This window comes from Podarcis filfolensis (genome assembly GCF_964270895.1).
Source record: "Podarcis filfolensis genome assembly, chromosome: 5".
Classification (NCBI taxonomy): domain Eukaryota; kingdom Metazoa; phylum Chordata; class Lepidosauria; order Squamata; family Lacertidae; genus Podarcis; species Podarcis filfolensis.
In genome coordinates, this window is record NC_139608.1 from 82,179,005 (window position 1) to 82,206,840 (window position 27,836).

Below are 27,836 nucleotides of genomic sequence, written 5' to 3' on the forward strand. Positions count from 1 at the left end.
GAGCAGCTCAGCAAAGATTCTGGCAGCAAACGTAATGAGAAACTACAGTTCTGCAATTTCTAATGTCAAAAAGTTTCCAGATAAAATTGAATGCATTTGCAAAATCTGGAGCCGCTAAACTTTGTTGAAAGATGTTGCTCAGAGTCCTAAAATTATGTGTGCATTTCCTTCTCCCAGGAAGAAACATGCATTAAGCTCCTTTGTTTATACATATGATTTAAGTATATATATATATTTTAAAAATTGCCATGCAGAGTTTAAAGCATAAAACAGGCTTATATGGCAGCAGGCTGCCGTTCTGAAGACAGTATAGTTTTGATCCATAATGCTTCAAGGCTGTAATACCATGCACACTTATTAGAGTGTCTTCAGTGGGGTTTTACTTCTGAGTCAACAGGTATAGGTTCATTCTGCATGTTGGCATAAAAGCAGAGCTTTCCAAACTTTTTATGTCGGTGACAGACTTTTTAGACATGCATCATTTCATGACACAGTAATCCAGTTTTACTAATAAACCAGAGGTTAAACTAACCCCTTTCCAGCCCCAGAAGCAGCACAGGGAGCATTCATACGACACACCTACACACTGCAACCGACACACTAACATGTCATGACACACAGTTTGGAAAACTCTGGCATAAAGGCTTAGAGGAGGCCTTCACAACTCAATTACCTACCAAGCCAAATGTAGTTCAGCAGTATTGTTTGACCTGCCTGGTGCTTGACAAGCACTCACTTTCTGCAGGCCATAAAATTAGAGACTCACTGAGCCTCTGGTGGACCATCCCACATGGCTTGTGGATTGCATTCCGTCTGGTGGGACTCAAGTAATGCAGACCTATGTTAGAGACTATTTTTGTCCCTATCACCAACATGATCTACAATTTGTACTGAGAGTACTTAACAGAAATCTGTTGTGAGTGAAGAAGTCTCTGATTCAAACTTTGCCTGAGCCATGAATTCACTTAGTGATCCTCAGTAAGCTGCTATCTTCCAGACTTAGTCCACTCTCACCTACAGGATAATAATACTATCCAACCATATCAGCGTTGTTTTAAGAGTTATGGAAGATTATATATGAAGTACTCTGGATACACTAAAGGTTCTTCAATCAGTCAACAAGAATAATAAAGGATAAGCAGGAATCCCTCTAAGTGCTTGAATGGTTAAAGCCAGCAACAGGGCCCAACTTGCCCTTTAGAACTTGGTCTTTTCAAATATGGAGAGAGTGAGGTGATTGGTTCACTGGCCATTGATGTCACAATGTTCCACATCTCTGTATCCAAGGAGTCTGTTTCTTACCTAGGGGACGGGCTGTTTGTGCAGCTCTCCCAGGTGAAAGGGTTGCATTTCTGTACCTCTCCTGCCAATGTGGTGTAGCTGTTTAGAAGGAGGAGATGGTTGGGGCAGATTCACTGCCTGTGGACATTTAGGTTCATATATAAACTACTCCACACTTTTCAGACCTCCTTCTTGTTGGATATTGTGAAAGACTAGGTATCTTCTTGGAACAATTTGGGCAAAGTTGTGTTTGATTTGGTAGGGATTCTTTTGGTTGATTCTACTCCCTGTTTTATATCCTCATACTGTTATCTATTAGGCTTTTGTTGCCTGCTGTGAATGTTCATGATAGGGCACAATGCAATTGTTATTGATTATTTCTGGAGTTTATGGGTTGTCAGTATTTCTTATGAAGCGAGATATATATTAAGTCTTTGCAACTCCCTCTCAATAAATCTGAATTTTGTGACTTTTCCACCAGTGTTTTCATTGGCTCCTGAAGTGAAGCAGGGCCCCAGTCACGTTTTTGGTTAATGCAGATTCTTTCAGCTTCCAAGGCAGATCATGTAGAAATAATGAACCCCACAGTGGTGTGGCTTAAAGCATAGGATACCAGCTTGAGTGAAGCTACTACAAGTGGAGATCATGGTGATGATGGAAAATATTTTGGTCATAGGCAAATGTTCAGTATGTGCTTTGCTTTTATAAGATTATAGGTTCTGCTTTTGATATCTCCTATTAAAATATGTGGTAACAAGTTTGGAAGAGTCATTGCATGAGTTCTTGGAAAGCAGCTACCACCAGCCAGAACAGATAATCCTGCCCTAGGTGGACAACAACAGGTCTAGCTGACAGCCACTGAGGCATACCACAGTTTGTGTCCCAGATGCAGCCCAGTGGCTAAAATTGTAGCTCTTGCTTTTGCCATCTATCAGGAGAGGAGGATGCAAAGGGTATAATTGATTACCTCATTGACTGGCATATGTGGAGGATCCTGTTCAACTTGCTAAATCATAACTAGTGCAGGGAAAGGGGGAGAGGGAGAGGGAAGAGTAGAGTTTGGAGTTGGCAACCTAAGACTGAAAAAAATTCTGAGAATTTCACTATCATTCAGTCTAGTCTACTTTGCAGGTTTGTTAGGATAACATATAATTATCCCAAGTACTTGCTCCTGTAAGACATAATTAATGGAATAGTATCCTGATTCAAGGTAAAGCAGCACTTTATATCCTGTCAGCCCAATGTGGAAGTAGCCCCAATAGTTTTGAAACCAGCCATTTTCTTGAGGTGGAATGTAACTGCCTCTAGTAACATTGCCAAATGGCCCCTTCTGGAATGTTTGTTTAGTTAAAGCAGGAGGTTGGAATTTCCACTGGAGAAATTATGGGACGGCATGTGTCAGAATTATACCAGACCACATTTAAGTAACAGTTTAGTTAGAAGATGCACAAGTCTGCACACTAATCCAGGCACCCATAGAGAGGCAACCACATAACCTGATAACGCAAATTCACCCTGACACATGTTTCCCATCTTTGAAGTGTAAATAAGAGTAGCCCACTTCAGAGAGTTGCTATGAGGATGAATGAGATTAGGGATATGCAACACTTTTGCACTCTTAAGGGCTTCTCAATAAAAACATTTCTAAACACTACAGTCGCTAGTGCTAAATGACAACCATGCTTCTCATTTCAGTTTTTATTTGTACAGCCAGTCAATGGATTTGAGTAACATGGCTGTATCTTTTCCCTTTCTTAAACCATGCCAAAAATGTGGAATGTTCGGCAATGTTTTGCTCTCTCCTTCGGTCAATTTTTCTGTCAAAATGTGTCCCTTGCATGATAAATCTTGTAAAAGGAGCTTAAGGAAGAATCAAATAAGAGCACATGCATGCAGTCAATCAAACATGAATCTGTGAGCCACACCATTGTAAATGATCCCCCGCCCCCGGTACATCATCCGAAAAACCTGAGTGAGTTTATTATTGAGTGAGGTGTTGAGGCCTATTTAGACCTTTGCTTCAGGGGAAAACCCTTGGTCAAAGCACACTGGGCAGTCTTCCCATAATAAGTGGCTGCTTTCAAGGACTACCTTGAGGGACGCCTCCCCCTTGACTCTTTTTGGCGTTTTGTTGCTGAAAATGCTTTTAAAAGCACTAAGTAATATCAACATTTATCCTGAGACCTCTTAAGTTTCTGTCATATGTCTGAATGCCTTTTATTTTTAAGCTAGCTTTGGTTCTCTGCTGTGTAGCACTATGAAGACCTCTTGTTTCTCTCACGGTCCATTATTGATTATGAGATATTTATTCTGAGTCATCTATGAGCCATAACTTACCAAATCATCAGCCTGAAGAAGAACAATCTGTGAGATTCCTTCAGGAAGGAAACGTAGGGACTTAATAGCAGCATTTCTCAGACATAAAAAAGAACTGAGGAGAGACAGTCAGTGTAAACGAACAGACAAACAGATAATTTAAGTTGACAAGACACCTTGGATAGATTAGACGTAGTATGTTGATTCTGAGCTATAACATGGTTTTATTTTTCTTCTACTTAGCAATTTGCCTCTAGATTTCCCATAGCTGAGGGGAAGAACTCTGTCTGAAAAGGAATAATATCATTTCCTATTAAACTGACTTGGAAGAACAGGCAAATGAAATACATTTTTATTGGAAGAGCATATGACCTAGACTACTGTCCTGTCTTGTGATCTTTTTAAATTTTCTAATAATTCCTCTGATTTTCCTAGGCTTCAAATGACGTTCCACTAAGCAGTACTGTATATTGTAGTGGTGAAGACCTTGAGCTATGTGCTGTAGGTTCCCATGCCCCAGCATAGCTATGATATTCACATTTTATCTTAAAAATGCATATTTTTACATGCATTTCAGTGTTGTTGTTTTTTGAGCTGAGATGCATATTATAAAATTCAGAGAAGTACAAAAACTGAGGAATAGTTGTGCTTTGGTCCACATATTAGGTCAGGAAGTGCCATTCAGGCCGCTTTACTTAAAAATGCAGACAAACGGAAACCTCACCTGTCTGTAGTATCAGTTGCTTTTTGGTAAAAGTTCACTCAAAGCACTGTACACAACATTAAAACATTGCAAAACAAAAACAATATGATCAAACTAGAATAGCAACAAATCAAATACTTAAACATCAGCAGCATGGGCAAAATTAAATAAATAATATAGTCACAGTGGATGTGAAGGTCTCTTATATATAAACATGCTTTCACCTGTTGGTAGAATGTATACACAAAGAAGCAGAGTGCTGGGGACACCACATGGAGAGTCCTGTTTTCCTTGCTGTGCTTGATTTACTTCACTAAAATGAGGGACACAGAGCAAGCCCATACAATATTGATTTCAAAGGCATGGGAGAAACATATCTCAGTGGCAAAGTTCCACTGAAATTAACCTCTTCAAAACCATGTGCATTCATCCACATGTTGCTTAAAGTAAAGAAGAGCCATGCTAATTTAATGTGAATACGGTTACTTTTTAAATTATAGAAAGCTAAATTTGGATCCCTACTTATTCATGATGCTCAGTGGGTTGTCATCTCTTAGTCTCCATAGTTGTGAGGTAAAATGAAATAGCTCTATGGGTTTTATCCAGTTGTGGCAACCCACTTGCGCAACTACCACTATGCTAGTTCTTAGTGTAACACTAATGTTCTTTGTGCTGCACAGCAACTGAATCCAACCAGTACTTTGCATTTGTGAAAGATGTTGTACAACTCCTAGCACAATAGTTTTTATTAAGCTTTTGTACTATGACTTGCACAACCCATGTGAACGCTCACATTTATTGCATTAGCATTATGGTGGACATTTATTTCCTTCACCTCAAAGAGGACAGAAATATGATACATAAATATATGGCACTTGAACAAACTGTATTTTACTTTGTCAGTATATTGTGATTCTTGACAATGCAGAATAATAAATTCAGCAACTTTCAACAGCCACTTGGACCTTCTCCTGGTGATTTAACTGCTTACTGCAGTCTCTTTTCCTCTGAAATTCTCAAGAGAAAAGTTAGAAAACATGGGAAGGCTCTGTTTTCAACCACTCCAAGGCTTCATCTGAAGTGTTTCAGCAATAAATGCCCTTTGCATAGTTATTTCCCGGTTGCTTTACTTAACTCTGGATAAAACACTGATTAAAATAATAGTCTGTTCTCAATCCCCCACCCTCCTTCCCTGTACCTCTCTCTCTAACTACTAAATATACATCTACTATCAAGCCTATAGACAACTTTCTCAAAACACCATACTGTGAACTTCCACTCTGATTTCTTATTATGATTCTACATCCTGCAACTGAGAATTCTATTTATAGGCTCTCTTCTCCCCTCCTCTCCTCTCAGAAATTGAGGGTGAATATAATAGACCTGGTGTATTGACCCTTAGATTAAACACCTCTTAAGAGGTGAAGTTAACACCAGTCGTTTCTCATACTGTTAATGTTTACACCCCACCCACCCACCCCAATCATCTTGCAGCAGGAGCCATGCGCAACTGCTGTCCCAGCATCTGCTGAGTTAATGGGGTTCAGTAAACCCAAGGGTGCCTTTCAAATTTTGATATATGTGGCTTGTCAGGACAAAAAAAACAGCCTTTAAAAAACCAAAACATTTGTCATTACTCCAACTGATTAAAATGGACCCATACCAAATCATAAATTAATGGTAATAGATAAAAGGTAGCTCTTCAGATGTTGTTGAACCACAGCTCCCATCAACCCTGAACATGGGCCATGCTGGCTGCGGCTGAGGGGGGTTGGAGTCCAGCGGTATCTGAAGGGCACCACATTGACAACGTCTTGATTAATGTACCAGTTAAAATGGTTACCCTAGAAAAGGGTAGTCATCAGTGGTGGAAAGCTTAGTTATAACTTCAAATCATATTGCAAGCTATGCAAAGATTATAAGGCCATTTAAAGAGGGAAAAAACACTGTAAAATGAGGAGCAGGAGCAAAAACATTGATTGCTTAATAATAGCAGGGTGTCTCTTGTGTGTCCTAACTGTTTCTTCTGGAAGCTCAAGAACTGCCGGGATTTCAAAGGATTAGAGCAGTAGACAGAAGTCTGGTTAATGCTGAAACTGCTGGTGCTGGAAGTGTGGTTTAATCCTGCGGTGTCCTATGAATCTGCTGGCTAGCATGCCGTCCTAACTGCATGTTCACAGCTGTTAACATTTTCTTTTTGGGTTTTGGTCTCAGTTCTTAATGACTAAAGATCTAGACTCTGCTTGTCCACTTCATCACAGTATGTCATGCAAAAGAAAGACAGCTCACAGTTGAGACAGTGTTTTTATGTCTCAGAGCAAATGAAAGAGTATTTATCCTGGACTGAGTTTGAATTATACTATTAAGTTTTATTGCTATAGTCTTGGTCATGAGGGGATTCCAGAAAAAAACTAGTTTGGGAAGTAGTCTGGGCTACATAGGACCTTGAGACTGAAAGCTGGGGAAGCCAATGGAGTAGTGGGAAATTATTTGGGGGGCTTGCCTACTACCCCTTAATATACCTTAGAGTCATCCCTGCTTGGTTAGTGCAAAAATAGAGCTGCTACTAGAATTTTGGCTAAAGTGAAATTTGAGGTGAATTGTGGGGTTTCCGAATACATCCGTAAAGTTTTGCCTAAAACAAAATGTTACTCAGGCAAAACATCTGGGTGTGTGTTTTTTTGGGGGGTGCAAACAAAAAAATAACCCTTGCGGTTAGATCAATGACATTTCTCAGCAATCTTGATTTAATTGTACGGTAGCAAATGTCATGGTACTTCCTGCTTCAATAAGGCCACTTTTAAGTGCCAGTAAATGGCTCTCACATTTCTCAAGATGGTGAAATATCCTCACTGAGCAACCTTCCTTCTGTCCCAGGGCTCTGCAGGTAATAGTCAGGATACTTGGTGATTCTCCTGCCTCTTGGTGCTAGAACTTGCTACAGGGTCAAGGTCAGTAGAGACCAGTGAATCAGCCCAGGTGGGGCCCTGTTGGCTGCCCCAGCTTTCCAAAACTTTGGATCAGTGGCATTTATTGAGACAGGAAGGGTGAGGCACAGGGAGTTTGGCACTGCACATTGAGTTGCAGTGGAGCCAATCCTGCCACACAGTGCTGAGCTCCCTACACCTCCCCTCTCCCCTCTCCCTTTCTGTAAGGGCCAGTGACCTGCTATTTTGGGAAGGTGGGAGAGCAGCCTCACAGGCTGCTAGACATGAAGGGACAGGCCTAGAGCTCAAACCTGAGAGCAAACTCAAATGTGGAATATGCACACCAGCTCAGGTTCAAACTTAGGGTTTAAAATTAGAACCAAGAAATAGATTAGGACACAAAAGGAGAAGGGCTCTTGGAGAGACAAGGCTGAAAAAAAGAAAGCTTTCTCAGAGCTAATGTAGCTCTCTCAAGTGGGCTGCTTCTACACATGGCTGGTGATATGGTAGGTGTGGGCAGAAGTCCTGCAGATCTTAGGTAGGGTAAATACTTCATTCTTCTTCTAAATATCCTTGTGCAGCAGGCCTTCACAAATGGTGACTGAATTGAAAACAGCCCACCAACCTTACCAGGGCTATTTTGTTATCAGCGATAGGCTGCAAAACAAGGTTGACACTAAGCTCCCTGGTGGGCCACTGTTGCCCTTTTTGAGCGTGAGATACCAATGCAGTCATCTAGCGCCATGTATTTGTGGGCAAAGCAGGCTTAAATTAATCCCTGTGTTTAAAAATCAAGTGTTACAACCTTTGTCCCCTTCCCTCACTGCTCCTTTAGAAATCCTAGGCAGGAAAACAGCTTGTGTTTTTGGTTTTTTAACAAGATCTTCAAAGCAGTTATCTTCTGCGGTTTCTTTTGAGCATGACTTTCTATGACTTCTTACATAGGATTTGGGTTCTGTTAGTCCTGTTGAAGCAATAGTCTGATCTAACTTCGGTTCAAAAATATAGAACTGTTGAAAGAATGCTGTTTCTAAGAACTTTCTTGAACCCCCTCCCCTCCCCACCTTAACCACTATGTAATAGAATCTAGGTCCAAGATGGTTAATCTGCCCAAACTCAATCATACACAGCTTTTATTTATGTGAAAGAGTGTTCCATTATAGGTTTAATGGGGAAAGCAGTTATTAAGAATATTGTTCCACGCACTTAAAAAAAAGTAATAATGATCTACGTGTGGATTTGGCCTTACGTCAGCTATGTTATACCTTGAGTTTTCTTCAAGCTTGCCAGCTCCTGGAGTGGAGACAGAAAGAGCAGGGGAGAACCAGAGAGTGGGAGCAGAGATGTTGGACAGTTAGTAGACAAATGCACAATTAGAAAGTTAAGAAGGAAGATGCGGGGGTGGGGGGTGGGGGTGGAGAGACTCAGACACATGTATTTGATATAAATATTATAGTTATACAGAGACATCTAGATCAATATATGTCATATTTCATTTACTTACTTGACAAAATGAATGCAATGTGGTCAGTGGATGTTGAACAGAATCTTCAATTTACTGCCTGTGATTTAAAATGATGGGATGGCAAGGGTGACTTTTTAAGAGGTTCTTTATATTTGTTCCAAGAGAATGGATGTAATTTTCCTTGAAAATAAACAGCCAGGGGAGCTTTGCATTTTGCATTGTTTGCCTGTGAGTGCACAGAAAGGGAATATCCCACCTCAAGGATTATGCTGAGGTTCCCATTGTTTTAATTTCGGGAGTAGCTTACGTGGGCCCAACTGGTCTTTACTGTACTTTCCTTAGGGTACCTTTGGGCTTGTCACACATATTGTTGGGGAGGGAACTGATTTGCTAATTGTGGTTGGCAAAGCTACATACGTAGGGGAAAGAAACAAAAACAATGTCCTATTTTGTTCATATGGATTCATGCTCACTTATTCTAAAATTATACTTTCCAAACTGTGCACTGGGTTACACAAGTCTGCAGTGAAAGAAGTATGGGCAGCATGCAATGGAAATTAAATGAATTTAAAAGTGCAAAGCCCCTGTGCCCTTAATATCTACTCAGCAGCCCACTGTATCTCTGCATGATGCATTGATCAGGGCTTGCAGCCACTGCAAGAATTACTGCTCTGGGAATTGCCTCCTAGAATTTGGGGGGGGGGGGCGTATGCACAAGCAAAAGATGAAAGTGGGCTCCTATGAGGACTGGTGAGTCTTACTTGTGCATATTCTAAAAATAAACATTTGCTATAATGAGTGAAATGTACCTCTATTTTTAACTCGGGGGTGGGGGTGTATTGTCTATTAGAAGTTTGGAAAACCTGGATGTGCTAAATCATAGTGGTGCATTTCTTGTATTAACAGTTTTAGTTTACTTTGGAGGATGGGAATTGGAATTAGTGGCATTTGACTTTGTAGACCATGTGTGCAAGCCTGATATAAAATCAGCACCCACATCACCAAACAGCTATAAACTAAACTAAACTAAACTAAACTCTGCTGGTCTGGACTAGAAGTAACTGTGGATATTCTAGTATTGGCTGAATTCCTGCTGAGAGATGGGGAACATGTGGTCCTCCAGATGTTATTGGACTAGTTTCCATTCTGGGTCTGAGTTTTAGCAGTATGGTATTATGGGAAAACCCCAGACTTTGCAGCTTTGCCTTACTTTAGTGCTAATACCAATGGGAAAGGGGGAAGCCCAGCAGTAATAGCAGCCAATTCCAGAGGAATTTGGAGTAAGTTTAAAAAAGAAAAACAATAATTAACTAAAGGTCTAATACTAATAAAGTGTTCTGAGTTAGCTTTCCCCCTGCTCCACATATAACAACATTACCTCAAACCAATAACTAAGAATTATAATAAATTTATAATTAATTATTCCGTGCTAAAGAGATGCAGTGTCAAGGTCCAGCATGGAGCAGTGATTTTGGCTCCAGAATTGCATGTTAATCATCATTGAATAAATATATTTATTTGCTTGTTCTTCTCAAGCAACTCTTAGTGACCAGCTAGGTTTCTAACCTATTTGAGTCCATGGCTCCCTTGCCCAACTACGTTCTTTCTGCAGCACCCCAGTGGGACTCAGGAGCCCTTTTAAAGTGCGACTATCAGGGCAGCGGTGCTGGTGGCAACAGCTGCAGTGAGAGGGATAGTGGAGTCTCTCCCTCTCTTCTTTGGCTCAGTGCCAGATTTAGGGCAGTGCAGTACCTTGCACAGGGCACCAAGCCAAGGGGGTACAAACTATAGTAGTGTTACTAGTAAGAATAAAATATACAAATGGGTAAACTGTACCTAAATGAATTGTTGTGAAAATAAGAAATATTTAGAGGGGATGCACCAAATTTTGTCCTCACTCAGGGTGCCATATTACCAAAGTCCGCTCCTGTTTGGTTGACATGCTCTGTAGGCCCTGGTGGCTCTTGGGAAATAGTTTTCTCAAGGGCTGCTAACATTGTAGTAAGCCAGGAATTCTTCTCTGAGTTGGGTTTTAATCTGAACTGAGAAGAATTAAGGGGTATCCTGATGCTCAGTTTGAGGTGAAGGTCTGGGCCCCTGAAGCTCGTTTATGGGCCTTGTCTTAATGAGCTTTGTCAGCATCTCTAATTTCATTAAGTTGGCTTCTAGAAACATTTTGTTTTAACGAAGCTGAAGTAAGAAACACTTAAGACATGAATTTTGGCATGGAACTGGGGAGTCTGTAACTCTTCAGATCAGATGATTGGAACAATATGGGTTCTCCAGGGTTTCTGAAATAGTGTCCCTAATAACATTCTTTAAGCCTGCAGACAATCTGGTTTTGATCTTATCTGTAGAATAAATTTCACTTATTCTAGCAGGAGAAAAGTGATTCTTTTCAATTCAAGACGACAGTCTAGAACCAGCTGATTTCTTCTTACCATTCTACTGAGCAGCTAAAGTTTGAAGTGAAGCTATTGCACACTAAGAGAGCAATCTTAGCTTGGAGATCTGATGGCTGGAAAGAGTTTTTATGGGTTGGAAGCACCTTTTTGTTGGGGTGGGGCAGAATGATCACAGAGGAGATGGGAAGCTGCATAGGTGTAGATATGCACAGGTATAAGCAGTATGGGTTATTTCTAAGGCAGTTTGTATTTTATTCCTTTGAGAGGCCCCAGGAGCATCCCCATCAACTACTTCAGGCTGGTGCTAGAGTAGTTAGTTATTCCAGTTCGTTTCAGTGGGGGGAATTTAGATAGATGACAGACAGACAGACAGAGGAGACTCCATGTTCCACCTCCTGCTTTATCCAACATGAGCTGGTAAGCTTTTGGAATTGGTGGGTTGTCTTCAGGAATCCCTGGCCAATATTTTGCTTTTGAGGCAAGCTGCTCAAAAGCTGCTGGATTGGTGTACATCAGCCGCTGGCACTCCTAGATGAATCTAATCATCTGGATGAATTGGGTCGGAAATAAGTGCAGTGCTTGAGAAGGTCGTAGGAAATTCAACAAGTAGGGCTTAACAAGGTTATTATGGCAATTAAGTCATGGGTTGTTCAAAGGAAACCAGTTTTGGACTGAAGCATATGACACAGGCAGATGGCAGTGGATTGTAGGAGAGGTAAAACAAGCCAAGGATAGAATGGTAACAGAGGTCATTCACCATAGACTATAGGTTGTGTTGCTTACAGACAAGAAAATATAGAAGGCATGTATTGGAGACAGGAGGACAGCTGGAGAATGGAGGCAGTCAGGCAAGCAAGTTTTTCCTTAATGGCTACATTGACCTGCTGTGCACATCTTTGAATCGTGCCAAGTGGCATGTGGAGATCAATAGATGCTTGCTGTTAAAATGTTGTATTCTCTTCCATCATTTCCTTTTGGCAATTGAGCAGCACATGGCAAAGAGTAGTCTTCATGGTGGTGACATGGCCACATGGAGAGATTACTGTAGATTTGGTGGCATAAATCAGAAACTGTGCTGTAAGAAGGAGCTTTTTAAAAAGTAAGCCAAAACTCTGTGAGAGAGAGAGAGGGAAGGAGGGAGACTGGTTATAGCTAATAGGCCAGGTTTTCAGTTTCATGCTCCTTTAGGTATGGATTTGGTTTTGTGATGCAACAGCTGAAGAAGAATTCTGTCAGAAAATTGGCAATCGTATGGGAATAAGAGAAGGGTGGAGCTGCTGGACGATGTCAACAGCATGTAGGGTTTTTTAGTGCCATCCCTGTGCCTGCCTTTTTTATTCAGAATGTGAATGATAAGCCTTCACTGACGACTAATTTTTAACTGGGGTCATATTTTGAACCGAGCAAGGGCTGAAAGGCTTAGCAGCTTTGGTTCTGCACACTTAACTCTTTCACAAACCAGGAACTACTCATGGTGAACAGCAACAGAGGCTTGGGCAGAGCCCTGCTCACCTTGAAATACTAGCAAATTCATATACCGCCCTTCATCCATAGATGACGGAGCGGTTCACAACATAAAAATACAAACAGAGAACACTAAATATTTAATAAAACGAGAACAAAAACAAACCAATAAAACAAGAACAAAAACCAACTCTCCCTGTGTTGGTGGAGGAAGAAGACACCCCCACCAGAGAGTAAGGAATTTTCGCCTGCAGGAAAATAGAGGTGGCCTCGGAAATAAATAGGACACCCTCCTCCCCAAGTGACATGCACTGCTCCACAAAGGAGGTGCTAGCTCAGGGTTCCTCAAACTTCACCCTCCAGATGTTTTGAGACTACAATTCCCATCATCCCTGGCCACTGGTCCTGCTAGCTAGGGATCATGGGAGTTGTTGGCCAAAAACATCTGGAGGGCTGAGTTTGAGGAAGCCTGTGCTAGCTCAATTTATCCTCTGCCAGTCTGCTCACTAACACTGGTCCCTCCTCCTTCCACCCTGTTGTTTCTTCCCTCCATCCTGTCCCAACCCTGCTCTTCCTTTCCACCATGTTTCATCTGTCCATCTCTGTGCTCTTCTTCAGAGTCTTCCTGTGCTCTGTTCCCCCCTACTGACTCACAATCCCTCTGTGCACCCTAACACATCCTCTGTATTAGTTAGTGGAGAAACACAAATTCTGAGAGTTAATAATAAAAGCCTTGGATTTAGGCATATAGACAGAATCACTATAATAATTTTATTTTTTGAAAAAGAAACCTTCATTGGGCTAGAAAGAACTTGTTAAATACACAGGGTTTTGTTTTAACTCGTTCTTTCTGGCCCACTGAAGAAAGCAATGCTATATAAGATGTACTGTGCTATATAATGGTGCAATTTCACTGTCACTAATGACTCCACTCCAAGTAGAACCATGTTGGGTGGTGATGTTAATGAAGCCTTTGTGCTTGTTCTCGGTTTATCCATTGTTCTGCATTATTATCCTCCCACCAACAAGACCCCCACAAGTATTTCTCACATTCTTAGTCAAGCATTGAATTATGAAACAAGGGCAGGAGCTCATAAAGGCCCCTAATGGTAAATTACATGGATGGTGATTGCTTGCTGCCTATCTCTCATAGCCTACAGTCAGTGGTTCCCCACCACCACACAGACACATTTACTGGAATGTGTTCAGAACAATTACAAAGCAGGAGTGACCTGGATGGTCTAAATGTTACCTCTGAAAGTGCTTTGCTCATTATCTGCCACCTGCTGCCAGTTTAGCTGCCAGCTGATGAATACAGTCTTACATTGTGCACAACAAAAGGGGGAGGCTTGGTGACCCTCCACGAGACCGGTGTATTGAACAGTGTGGTGCCATTGTCTTAACAAAATGAACTTTAGCCATGCTCTTTTCTGTAAATGAATACAGATTACCATTTAGGAGGTGGTAGGTTTCCAAGGGAGGCAAGTCCCAACTTTGCAAACTGGTTGCTGGCATTGTTTGGCCAAGTGGTGAGGATAATTCCCCCGTACTTTGCACCTGTTGCGGAATTGGGGAAAACATGATAGTAGTCAAACTCTCCACACCAGTTAGCATGATGACACAGATGACTGGTTCACCTGTGGGTTATATGCACACTGTAGTAGGATATCAGCAATAGATTGTCTCCACTCATTCCCATAGATCACCAATGAATATCGGGAGACACGTGGGAAATTAATGGCAGGAAGCATGGGAGTACAATAATTCATATGCAGCAACCTTCTGAAAACTTGTGAGGAATAAAAGCATTAGTTTAATCTGTGTTGTGATGAAAATGTCCATCCCTCAGTTGGCCATTTCAGCTCAGTCTTTGAACCAGTTTACACACTAAATAGCCAGCAAAAGCTCAGCACTCTGCAAAGATCATAGATTATTGTATTACTTGGAAATCAATCTCATTGATGTCAGTTGGAGTTGCCGGCCTCCCCTCCCCACTGTGATCGGCAGCATACTTTCTTGAAAAGAAGTTCAGCTGAAATCAAAGAAGCTTACTTCTAAGTAAAAATAATTAGGATTGAGATGTAAGGCACTGGAGGCTGTGTCATGGAACATTATAAAATGCTGTCATATTCGCTACTGTCAAATCTGATTCTTTGGTTGCTCATTTGCAATGGTATGTTAAGACTGCAATCCTAATTATAGTTACCAGGAAATGACTCCCAATGCACTCAGTGGAAATCACTTTCGTGAAAACATGTGTAAATTAAGGATTAAGCTGCAAACTATGCAGTGAATGCTTATATTGCATTTAGGAACCACTTTTTATGTTACTTAAAAGAAGAAGAAAAAGCCTTTGTAATGGAAGCCCAAAGCCCTCAGTAGTCATTCCAGTCCGCCATATTCTCTGCCTTTGCAGAAAAAATATTTGGGTATAACTTAACATCTTACTTATTTGCATGTAAAACAAAATACAGTGGTACCTCAGGTTACAAACGCTTCAGGTTACAAACTCCGCTAACCTGGAAGAGTTACCTCAAGTTGAGAACTTTTCCCCAGGATAAGAACAGAAATCGTGTGCCTGCGGTGCAGCAGCAGCAAGCGGCCCCATTAGCGAAAACACGCCTCTGGTTAAGAACAGTTTCACGTTAAGAACAGACCTCCAGAATGAATTAAGTACCACTGTACCACTAGAGGTACCACTGTATTTGCAAGGAGATCTGTAGTCTTGCTGCGTTAGCTGTTATGTAAAGGTAAAGATAAAGGTAAAGGGACCCCTGACCATTAGGTCCAGTCGTGGCCGACTCTGGGGTTGCGGCGCTCATCTTGCTTTACTGGCCGAGGGAACCGGCGTACAGCTTCCAGGTCATGTGGCCAGCATGACTAAGCCGCTTCTGGCGAACCGGAGCGGTACCTATTTATCTACTTGCACTTTGATGTGCTTTCGAACTGCTAGGTTGGCAGGAGCAGGGACCAAGCAACGGGAGCTCACCCCGTTGCGGGGATTCGAACCACTGACATCCTGATCAGCAAGTCCTAGGCTCTGTGGTTTAACTCACAGCGCCACCCGCGTCCCTAGCTGTTATGTACGATAGGTTAAATGGCTTATCTGCATGTAGAGGTGAGGAAGTTGTGACTCTCAAGGAACATAGCAGATTTCTATGTCTATGGAGCATGGTGACTAAGGATGGTTACCTGAGAGCTAGAAAGTCTCCAGTTCAAAGTTCACCACCTGGGGGGAGGGGCTTCCTGCCACCTGGGGAGGTGGACTTACCTTGCCCCTGCTAATGAGACTGCTCACAGGGCACTGGGTCCTTCCTTATGGCAAATGAAACTCACAGGAAGAAATTGAGACAGACACTGTCAGGGCTACAGCTTCATGTGTTGTTGGATTCCAATTCCCTCAACCCTAACCAGCGTGGCCGTTGGTCGGGGCTGATGGGAGTTGTAGTTCAGCAACATCTGGAGAGTCAATGGGTTTCCAATCCCTGATCGAGATCTTATAAATAAAGGTTGGTGATCACCAGTGCTTCCTTTTTCTAGAAAAATAGGTGCAAGTACTCACCATGAAGTTGTTACAGTATGTGCCACACATTTTAATAACAGAAAAGAGAGGTGCTGGTACTGCGTACCCTTGAGTACCCCCTGAAAGACAGAAAAAACACTGATCCCAAAATTCCAGAAGATACACAGTTACACAGTAAAATTAAGTGCTGGGTGGAAAAAAATCCAAGGGAAAGAGGAAGGATACTTTTAAACAAGAAGCCCGGATCATGTTTTCCTTGGATAAGCATATTTTGGTATTAAATTGAGGATATGGTTAAGGAATAATCAGTTATTAGCTAAATAAATTTATAGTTTTAGGAAAATAGACTTTTTACATGGTGCATACCCCAAGCATACCTTTGACCAGTGCATGATCTAGGTTAAGACTTCAGTTCTTTTACAACTTTAGCTCTTACAATATACTATAATGTAGAATAATCTATTTTTAGCAAACAGTTAAGATGAAGCAACCTTTGAATATAATGGGCAATAAACCTGGTGACTGAAAGAAACCACCAGCATCATGTCTTCTTCTTCTTTCTTCTCCTTCTTCTTTGGCGATCACTCGTAGCCGAGTAAGATTGTCTTCCATAAACACGGTTTTAACAATGAGTCCGTAAGTGACTGTGGAGGCCAATTCTGGACCCACACGTCCTTCCACAGTGGTTTCCGGACAGGAGTTGATCACGTTGTGGATTTGCCAAGTGTGCCTTCCTCTTAGCACGTTTCTCCCTTGCGTTCTGAGTTTGAGTGTCTTCAAAGTCCATGACACCTTTGGTAAAGCATCATGTAACCCTTTCACCAAGCAACACTAGAAACTACTAGTTGTAGGCCAAACTCAGATCTGGTTTAAGATCAGGCTAGGTCAACAGGCATTAAACCAGAGTTCCCCTTTTTTGTATGTAAAGAGGGATTCCTAGTTTAAACAGACCAGGTTTGAAGCACTTAAGCAAAGAGGAAAGAGGTGAGGGATGAGCGAATTGCCCATAGTTAAGCAAGCAGAATTGTTACACCCAAAAGGGCCTGTGTCCCATTATTATGTACACATAACCAGTTGGCCATTTGCTCATAATAATCCTTTGCTAAATTAGACTGCTGGAGTATTTTGGTGTCTCTGGGCTTCTCAGTGTGTCGGTATTTTCCTTTCTCTCTTTCAGGAATGAACTGGAGGAACACACCAGTAGATTGGTGCTTCTTTCCTTTCCCCTTTTCACATTTCTTTCTTTCCACAACAAAGGAGTGATTTTCCAAATTCTCTTGAGCTTGCTTGTGTTCCTGCCTGGTTGTTCCTCTCAGCAAACTTTTAACTGTGCCCTCCCTTTTTTTCTCCCTGTCCCAGGCACATAGTTGTCTGTGGCCACATAACTTTGGAAAGCGTGTCCAACTTCCTGAAGGACTTCCTGCACAAGGACAGGGATGATGTGAACGTAGAAATTGTCTTTCTGCATAAGTAAGTACAAAATTCAAACCTTCAATTACCAGCTTCAACGTGCTTTTTTAAATTATTTTTTTTAAAAAAGGAAATAAATAATATAAAGTGAAGTTTGTCTGTCAGTTCATGTGGGAGAGGAGTGAGAACCAACAGTCATGGCCAGCAACCCGATGGAACTGTGTGTGGTCTTGTACCTAGAAAGATGCTCATGAAACTTCAATAAGAAGCAAAAGTTCTGTCTGTTGTGAATGTGCATTGACTCTTCAGTAGACAAGTTAAGATGGACAGGATTGTTAGAAAGTAGGAAGTTTGGAAACCAGTAGCCTGCATAATATAGGGTAATACCCAACTTTCATTCCACTTGCACAACGACCATTCCATTAGCAGCAGTCTATTTCTTAGTGTACCACAAGAGCTGAATCCAGTGGGTGTCTCCTGCTTGCAAAATTTGTTGCACAACCCATACTGCAGAACAATGCTATAATACTTTGTAACAGTTAAGCTTACCCATTGTCCCCCCGCTTTTTCAAAATAACTATAAATGTCATAATGCTTATCAAAGAGGAAATCATTCAATGTAAGAAAACATGATTATGGCCTCAAATATACTCTATAGCTTGTCATCCTATAACTCCCAAGACTTGGAACCAAAAATTCATCACTCTGTACCATGAAGTCAAAAAAACAGTCCAGCCCTAGTCATTAACAAGAGGATGACCACAAAAGGTTTTATATATTTTGCCTGTATGAAAGGAATGTCAAAATTCAATCAACAGATGCAAAACTGGCTCAAATTAGTTTGTCATTCCTTATTTCAGATTATGAATTGGCCCCGGTAGTAATGCTTGAATGCATTATGAATCCAAGCATAAATTTCCCTGAGAAGTTATTCTACAACTCGGAATGTAAAATGAGATTTTGCACATGTACAGAATGTTTGGGGGCTTTTTTTTTAGCATAAGCCTACTTTTTGTCCATGTCTTGGAAACTAACCATTGCTCAGACGGTGCTAAACCAACAGGCTGGCTGGCTCTTAAATAACATTTTGGGGAAGTGCAGGGAATTGCTGGGGTGCTAGAAACAATAAGCTGTACAGTCTCTAAGACCATTTGGCAAAGCCCCAGAAATCGTCCCAACCCAAATAAACTTCTGGCTTATACAAGAACCTGTTACATGCCCTCTGTTAGCCCTTCCCCCAGGTACTATTGTTTTGATATTTGGGGCTTAGGTTGAGGCTGAAACAATCTTCTGAAAAAATAAATTTTAAATGCAAATTGGATACTTCTGTGGAGAGCAGGTTCATACATGCATGTGCATGACTTTATTTCTCTATACTTTATTACTGTATATAAAAATGGCTGGCAATTGAATATAAGACCAGCAGAAGCATTGTACTTGAGATGATGCATTATGCTATTCAAGTTCTGTCTCTGACTGTATCCAGCTTTGCAAGTCAATCCACAAGTTTCTAGTCCACAATATTTCTTACTAGCCCACTTGCTTACACTTAAAGGTAAAGGGGACCCCTGACCATTAGGTCCAGTCGTGACTGACTCTGGGGTTGCGGCGCTCATCTTGCTTTATTGGCCGAGGGAGCCGGCGTACAGCTTCCGGGTCATGTGGCCAGCATGACTAAGCCACTTCTGGCGAACCAGAGCAGCACACGGAAACGCTGTTTGCCTTCCCGCTGGAGCGGTACCTATTTATCTACTTGCACTTTGACGTGCTTTTGAACTGCTAGGTTGGCAGGAGCAGGGACTGAGCAATGGGAGCTCACCCCGTCGCGGGGATTCCAACCGCTGACCTTTTGATCGGCAAGTCCTAGGCTCTGTGGTTTAACCCACAGCGCCACCCGTGTCCCCTTGCTTACACTTAATGTTAAATCATATTGATAGATAGGAAGGCTTTCTTCCTCTCTTCCAGTTTATGAAAGTGTCTCTTCCTGGTTCCCTGCTTGGAGGCTATCCATGATTGCCGCAGGTGGTTAGATGGGTAACTAACTATTTACAAATTTCCAGAGAGGCAGAAGTGTTCCTCTCTTGCAAATATTCATAACTATGAAACAATACACACATAAAAAAGAGAGGCTGGATCTCAGATTCTCTAGACAGATTTTAATAATTCCCCATAAATGTCCTTGCCAATAGTCATGAATGCTCTAAAGTAGTTGCTGTTTGTCATGATCATGCCGTTACAATAAAATCCAACATCAGATCTGACATGTCTTCCAGAACTGACAGGGTTGTTGTTTTTCCTTTTCCTTTTTTTCAAAGCTGCTTGTAAGGCAGTTTTGACCTTTCTCTTATCAGTTAAATGCTGGGAGCAATTTTGAAACGAGTGATATCAGTGCCCTTAACAGCAGGCTACATTAAACGGGGTATAATTATCTGAGAAGTGTGGGATAAAGCAAAGTGCAAATGGCACAGTGGTGCTTTTGTTTTGTTTTTAACAGATTAGCTCAGTTCTTATGCAACATTAAGCCAAACTTTGACTTGGCACAAAGGAGAAAATATCTGAGCACTTAGGGGAAGGATCACGGCCGTTGTCTCAAACTGGGCTCATGGTTTATATTTCCCAGAGAAATCACAAGCAGTAAGCCATTACACAACCCACGTAGGAGTAACGCCACATGCTAAACCAAACCATGGCTAAGCTCATGGCAAGAGGAGCCAAACTACCCTGATATTCTCACTGGGAGTCCATTTGATTGCTCAAGTCATGCAAAGCCACAGTTTGCTTAGTATGGTCACTGTGTTACTCAAAGTGGGGAATGTCTATAGAAAGGATCGCCTCAAGGCTCTGAGCATTTTAGGTTGTTCCCATCTAGCAAGTCACCAAGGATGGCAAAGTGGAAATGGTGAGGCATTAGACTTTCCACCTTTTGCTTAAGACAATGCTGACACCTTAAACTGTGTGTTTCAGCATAGGTAGATTGTCTCCTGTCTCTCCCTTTGAAAAAAGGGATCTAAATGCAAAGTGAGGACACCCATAGTATCTCTCCAAATGATTGGAATTGGCCTTCTAAGGAAATAAATAGTATGGACAGTCTCTTGTCTTCTGACGAACACCATCTTAAAAAAAAAAGCTTTTTACAAATTACAATGACAACAATGCATATATTCTTCTTCTCCTATTCTTCTTCCTTTTTACATGTTTCTGTTCTGATGACTTGCCAGACTGGACCAGTAAAATTATGGATTGTTGACAACCTTAATAGAGATAGAAAGGAAGAGAAAATTAGAACATAAACCACTCATGGTTCCTACAGAATTGACTCCATACCTATTAAATAATTTTGTAAAGAAAAGAAAAAAAGGAGTAATGCTCACATACTGACTTTATTCTGCTTGTTTTGTTCTTTCTTTTTCAATTTAGTATCTCCCCTAACCTTGAGTTGGAAGCTCTTTTTAAACGACACTTCACTCAGGTGGAATTTTTTCAGGGTTCAGTTCTCAATCCGCATGACCTGGCTAGAGTAAAGGTATTGGTTTCCTTCCTTTTTTTCTACTTTTCTGTTTGGTGTCTGCATTTAACTAAGGGTCCTACTGTATAGTTACAGTTATTTTCTTTCCCCATGGAAATATGGGATGTGTAGTTTTGTGAGGAAGGCAAGAAAATATTAGCATCTTTACCAAACTAAACTACAGTTCCCATGGTCCTTTGGGAATAGCTATGGGAGTAAAAGTGATACTGGTTTGTAGTACAGATGCAACCTCGAAACAATCTGTTGGTTATTCCAACTTCAGAAAGGATCGAAAGGAACCTTTCAATTAATTATCAGCAGGAAAAGAGGTGGGGGACCTGATGTGCTAGTAAACTAGCAGATCGGGTATAAAAGGTGTGAAAGCATTTGTTATTTTCAGAATGGGTGGTGACTCCCCGCCCCCCATGGAATAACATCAAAATATGGCTGCAGATGCCCACAGTTGAGGCAGTGTCTGAGCCAGGATGGCAATGTGAGAGGAAGCTATGGAAGCTAAAACTCTGATTGCATAGAGTTCCAGCTCCCATGGAAACCTTCATGCATAGAGGTCTGAATGTATAGATTTCCTCAGCTGTCACATCCATGTCTAATATGTGGATGTCGGAGGTGAGACCGATAACATGACCCTGCTGCTTCTTTCTGTGTGTGGATTCTCTTAACGCAGATAATGTGTGAAGGAGAACCCTGTACCTCATCTATGAAAAGGTTCAGGGTTTGATGTTATGTTACCCATTCTTTTCAGTTGCTTTCACTCCTTGGGGGCAACTGTGTTTCCACACTTTCAATCGTAGAGATTGTCCTGGCCTGCAATAGTTTGAAAGTCCCTCTATCCCTGGACTTTTCACAACTCTTCTTCCAATTTGTTGAAAACCTCGAAGAGGATTCTTTTACCTCTCCCCACAACCCATGGAGGTGTGTCACCCCTCCCAGCTTCCTCCCACCTGTGTTTATGGAGTTTACATCATTGGCAGAAGCGACTTGCGTGGTGGGGCAGGACCACAACACTAGCTTCCTGGCAGTGGTGTTGCTGTCGTGTACCAAGAGTGGGAGTTGCATTGGGGAATAGCCAATCTGGCATTTGTGCCCAATGTGTCCACACAGACCTCCCCACTATCTCTTGGTAAACGGCAGTGACACTCCTATGGTTAAATTGGTGTTGTGGCTCCACCTCACTAGGCAAGCCGTTTCTAATCCTCAGGAGTCTTCCACTTTCTGGAATGCTGTTGTTGTGGAATGGCCAGGCTTTTGAGGCCTAGTCTCCTCTGCGTGAGCCAATATGGTGTTAAGGATAGAGCAGTGGAGGATTAGAGATACCCTCTGGCCACTGTGAGAACAGGATGCTGGACTAGATCAGCCTTTGGACTGATCCAGAAAGCTCTTCTTATGTGACTCATGTAGCTCACGGCATGGTACACCACACACACACACACACATACATGATTCCACAGTCTAGTGCAGGAATGAGGAGATGCCATGAAAGCTGATAAGGGTTGGAGAAAATTATTGTAAACATCAGATTGCTCTTTATGTTTGTTTTCTCCTTTGGTGTCCAGATAGAGTCAGCAGACGCGTGCCTAATCCTTGCCAACAAATACTGCGCTGACCCAGATGCTGAAGATGCCTCCAATATTATGAGGTAATTTAGAAGAGGACATTTTGATTCAGTTTTACTCCATGAAACAAACATGGAAAGAACGGAACCAGGCCTATTATTGGGCAAGCGAGGCAACTGCCTCAGACAGCAAATGCTGAGGAGGAGGAGGAGGAGTCCCTCCTGCTGTTCCCTTCCATGCCCCTTCGATCATTCCTCTCCCTTGGAGGACAGAGCTATGTTTGCTATGTGGCATGTCCTGCACCCCTTCCCCCTAAATTAGCCTGCCGCCTCATGTCTGGTGGAGGACTTAGGGGTAAGATTCAACTGTTAGTCCAGTCAGCTTCTTCACGTTGAATGAAGCTTCTTGCCTGCCTCAGGCAGCAAAATCTCAGAGAAGAAACATTGGGTCATGAACACAGATCTCATACTGTTTCCTTTTATATTTTCCATCTGTTTCTGAGCTCTTGGGATACGTTAGGTTAAAAGTAAGGATAATGATGGTGTTTCTCGTAGCATCCTCTTCCTCTCTCTGCTTTTCAGGAATTTGTTTGTTTGTTTGTTTCATAAAATCTATATACCGCTTGATTGGAGGAAAAAGCCACAAAGCAGTTTACAAAAAATAGATAACCTTATCACTAAAAAAAAATTGCTACCATAATTAAAAAACAAAGCAAAACCTACAATAGAGTATGCTAAAACAAATTAAAACTCACAAAGCTTTCTAAACATTTTGGTAAGGTAAAGGTAAAAGGTAAAGGGACCCCTGACCTTCCCGCCGGAGTGGTACCTATTTATCTACTTGCACTTTGACATGCTTTTGAACTGCTAGGTTGGCAGGAGCAGGGACCAAGCAACGGGAGCTCACCCCGTCATGGGGATTCGAACCGCCGACCTTCTGATCGGCAGGTCCTAGGCTCTGTGGTTTAACCCACAGCGCCACCCGCGTCCCATCTTGGTAGACTTGTCTAAATAAGAATGTTTTCCGCAGATGCTGAACAAAATTTATCAAAGGCGCTAGCCTGATATCAAAAGACAGGGAGTTCCAAAGTGTCAGTGCTGCCACACTAAACAATTGAGTTTTCACATAGGAAAATGGGATCTAGGCAGAACAGGAACTGCTCAGATTCCAAGTCCAACGCCATAGGCAGGAAGTGCTGAGACATTCTTCTCCCTTTCCCTCTCAACATTTGTTCACTGAGGCTGCATGCTCCCAAATCTAGCATTTGCCATAGGATCACACTTTTAAAATCTACCCTTCCCTCACAAGTATCTTAGCTTGTGTACTTGCAGTTGCCTTCATTGTTGCTATCACACATTCCTAGAATCTATTATGCTCCCACTAAGTGGTTCCTTCAGCATATCATAAAAATAGCACAAAGACTCTTGGGAGATGCATCGTTTGTGTGGTAAGCAAATCTCCCTGTCATATGAGTCTTGTAAGAAAGGGTTTTTTTAAAAAAAATTCAGAATCCAGTTAGCTATGTAACAATCTGGCTGGTTGGGGCCATGTAACACCAGTCTCCTCCTCATAGGAAGTTAGTTCCTATCTTGCTTCTAACCTGTTGGATTTAAGCTTTATTCACAACTGAAAAATACAGCTCCCGATCTGGGTGGTACTGATTTCTAAAGAAAAAAAATATGTTATGGTTCATCTCAATGGCAGAAAGGTAGCAAAGCAATCACAAATGTAGGGTTACAATAAGACAGCTTTCCTTATTATTTGCATTGTGCTCATACAGATCTTATTTAATGGAACCAATCTTCCCCTTTTTTAAAAAAGCACAACAACACTAAAATGTCAGAGTACCATTAAAAATGAACCAATGCAGTGAATTGGCCTGTGCTCAGAACCAATTTTATTGGGCTGTCACACACACACACATCCTGCAAAATGAAGGCAGAGCTATGAGAAGCAATTTAAATTCAAGGAGCGCTGCATGGGGTGGTGCCCATTCTTTTTTATTTTATTTTTTCCTGAGTGCCATTTTGAAAGGAAGTTCTTAAGGCAGCAGTACAATAAGTAAGAGCAGCTGCTGTTCTGATGGGGCTTGCACAGGACTCTTGTAAGAGCTCCAGTGTGGAAACCAACTGAGGTTGAATAGCAGCAGTGTGTCACCCATAATGGCAACAACAGCTCTGGGAATTGAACCCAGAATCTCAAGGTTGTGAGCTAGAATTTAGCCTAATAAGCTACATGGCACTGTGCTTGCTCAGGAGTCAGAGCTCTCTTCAGGAACAGGGGACCAAGAGTATGGAACTTCAAACCCTGAGGTTAGTAGGAGCCTCTGAATTCACCAGGCCTTGTATAAGTCCTATGTGCCTGGCCTTCTACCCTTGCCTCATCAACAAAATATATACATTGTGCTCATTGTGCTTCAGGCTCCAACCCCTACTCAAGCACTCGACCTCCAGGGACTGTGGGTCGGAGATCACAGTCTGGATTTGTGTATACCCATATGTAGTTCTGGCATGGTGTGATTGATAGCTCATGCCTTCTCTTCTCCCACAAGGCAGTGTGGGGAGGTAAACCCCAGACCAGCTACAGAAGTACCACAGGTGCTTCCCTGTTCCTGTTTGGGCAGTTTTGCAAATAATTTGATTAACAGCACCAACTAGGAAATAGGTGACCAAATACCTATGGCAGGGTTGGGGAACCAGCAGGGAACTCACTCAGGCATCCAATGCACAAAGAAAGTTGGCTTTGGTTTTACTGCTGGATCACGCTTCCCTCAGAAAGCAAGCGTTGACTGTACTGCACACCAGTTGAAGCCTACTGGATCGAGTTTACCTACAGAAAGCAGGCTGTAAAGCCAAATCCATATTTGCTTTAAAGTACCATGCAGGGCTCTCTGCAAGCCTTGTGTGGTGCTTTGAAGTCCCAACTTTGGGATTTCAAAGTGTCCAGTCATCTGACATAATTGGCAGGTGGCTAGCCCCTCTCCCCTTTCAAATCTGTCTTGCAAGACTAGGATCTGACAAGAACCTCTGTTACTACATATAGCAACAAAGTTGTGGAATATCCCTTTCCGTGCCCCCCCCACCAAAAAACACAACCCTGGCTTCTTTAATTTTCCAAAGGCACATTTTAATCTGGTGGGAGAACTCTTGCTTTGATTTTAAATTATATACATAGATTAAAGAGAAATCCAGATGCAGATTAGTGAGCTTTTAAATAGATTCCATGTGTTTAATTAAAAAAAAAAAGTTATTGGGTGAACAGAATCCTCCTGCGTATTTGCAGAACAAACGAGTTTGATTCAATAAAATTGAATGCTTAATTAAATGCTTCAGCTAAAAAAGAGTTTAAGAAGGAGAATTAAGAGTGGGATAAATATCTTTGCAAATTGCTTCTTGCTTGTCAGAGCAAGCTATGCAACCAATTTTGTCAAGTCCATGCTTGGCTGTGGAATATAGGAGCAATACATTCCCCTCCACTCCCAGTAGCTGACTGGAAATCTTCACTTGCGGTATTGTTACTGTAATGGCTTTAGGGGTTGCTTGTGCGTAAGTTGCCGCCGCTCTGGGCTAGGTTGGCCGGTTAAACCATTTCTCGCTGGACAGCCATCCACTCCGTGGCTGTTCAGTCGCTGGCAGAATCCGTCAGTGGGCGTTTCTTAAACCTTTTCCAACATAAAAGTTGTTTGACGCCCAGTCTCCTCCTACTCTCCCTGCGCGGAAGTCTTCTGCGCAGGGAGGGCGTGGGTAGCGGAGGACCTGTGCTCTCCCCGCTGGTGTCCAGTGAAGAGTCCCGGAGCCTGCTCTCTGCTTCCCCCATTGGCCCCCCTGTATCCCTGGTGTTGCACTGATTTTCTTCGCCAACAGGAGACCCGCCTCTCTCCCTGCTTGGCCCCTCTCCAGCATCGCTGTGGAGCCTCGCCTCCTCCTCTAGTTCCGATGGCAGTTCCCTGACAGTTACCATAACATTTGTTTGTTTGGTGAAGGCTTTGGAGATCTATTTTGTGGGTGGGGAAAAGAAGCAAAGCAAGAACATTCATATTCACTGCACCCCTTGGGAGCTGAACCACATTGTGAAATCATTCCTTCCTGTTCTGCCCTACATCTGGGACATTGTCCCTTAGCCATTATCTGCACTGTCACAAAATGGTCAATTCAAGGACAGGTCACAAGTCTCCTCCCCCCACCCTTTGTTTGACAGGAGCTACTATTTGTTTTCCGATAAATGCAGTATTTTGTGTCGTGTCTTCCTGCTTTTTAATAAAGTGGATAGAATATGTATGGATTTCTAGCCAGAACCAGAGGTTCTTGCCTCACTTTAATCATGGGATATAAATTATAATGTACAAAATATATTATGGATGGTGTGTATAGAGAAACACAGTGTCCTATGAGTGACCCAGGCTAGTCAACAAGGGAATGGGGCCCAAACATATTGATTTTTTTTGCTAACAACGTAGACAAGACCCAACAGAGCAATAAGTTGTTACAATTCAGAGATGCTGGGGCGCAGTGTTTGACCTGGAGCCTAGCAAGATAGCAAGTTTGAATTTGGACTACACAGTCTATAGAGTTTTCTGCGTAGAAATGGTGGGCATAAAGTCCTGTGTTAACAGTTCACAGTAGGCTGTGCAACATTTGCCCCTTTTGATCAAACCCTGGTTTCATACCATGGTTGGGAGGGAGCCCTTAAGCCATAGTTTCCTGGTTTAGGCATTATGTAAAGCTGTATTTTAAGTAGCCACTGAAGTACGTGAAGGAGTTATTGAACTGAAAAATATGACATCCTATTTGGCCATGGAGTCATATTTGTGGAATTGCTGTTGAGTGAAAATAAAAAATGTTGGTGCATTTTCTTTTCAGAGTAATTTCCATCAAGAATTATCATCCGAAAATAAGAATAATCACCCAGATGCTGCAGTATCACAACAAGGTAATGGAAAGTCTGTGGGATGCTCATCTCCAAACTTTCTCTTGTTAACACCTCACTCATAAGCCTTTCTTGTAAGTTTCAGTAATGTGCAGGAAATTATAGAATCATAGAGTTGGAAGAGACCACAAGGGCCATCGAGTCCAACCCCCTGCCAAGCAGGAAACACCATCAGAGCACTCCTGACATATGGTTGTCAAGCCTCTGCTTAAAGACCTCCAAAGAAGGAGACTCCACCACACTCCTTGGCAGCAAATTCCACTGTCGTACAGCTCTTACTGTGTTATGAATAAAGCTAATCTGTAACACAGTTACATTCTGATTAAGATACAACCTT

At 42.1% G+C, this 27,836-nt stretch overlaps 1 protein-coding gene across 15 annotated transcripts in view; it reads left to right on the forward strand.

Moving 5' to 3' along the window:
* Positions 1-27,836, forward strand: part of LOC310762901 (calcium-activated potassium channel subunit alpha-1) — a 564,221-nt gene that overhangs the window by 363,890 nt on the left and 172,495 nt on the right. For all 15 annotated transcript variants that reach the window (XM_083614569.1, XM_083614564.1, XM_083614572.1 and 12 more), the window contains exons 10-13: positions 17,444-17,554; positions 20,912-21,017; positions 22,574-22,656; positions 27,433-27,502. In XM_083614569.1, the coding sequence (XP_083470695.1) occupies positions 17,444-17,554; positions 20,912-21,017; positions 22,574-22,656; positions 27,433-27,502 (370 nt within the window). The remainder of the gene's footprint in view (positions 1-17,443; positions 17,555-20,911; positions 21,018-22,573; positions 22,657-27,432; positions 27,503-27,836) is intronic.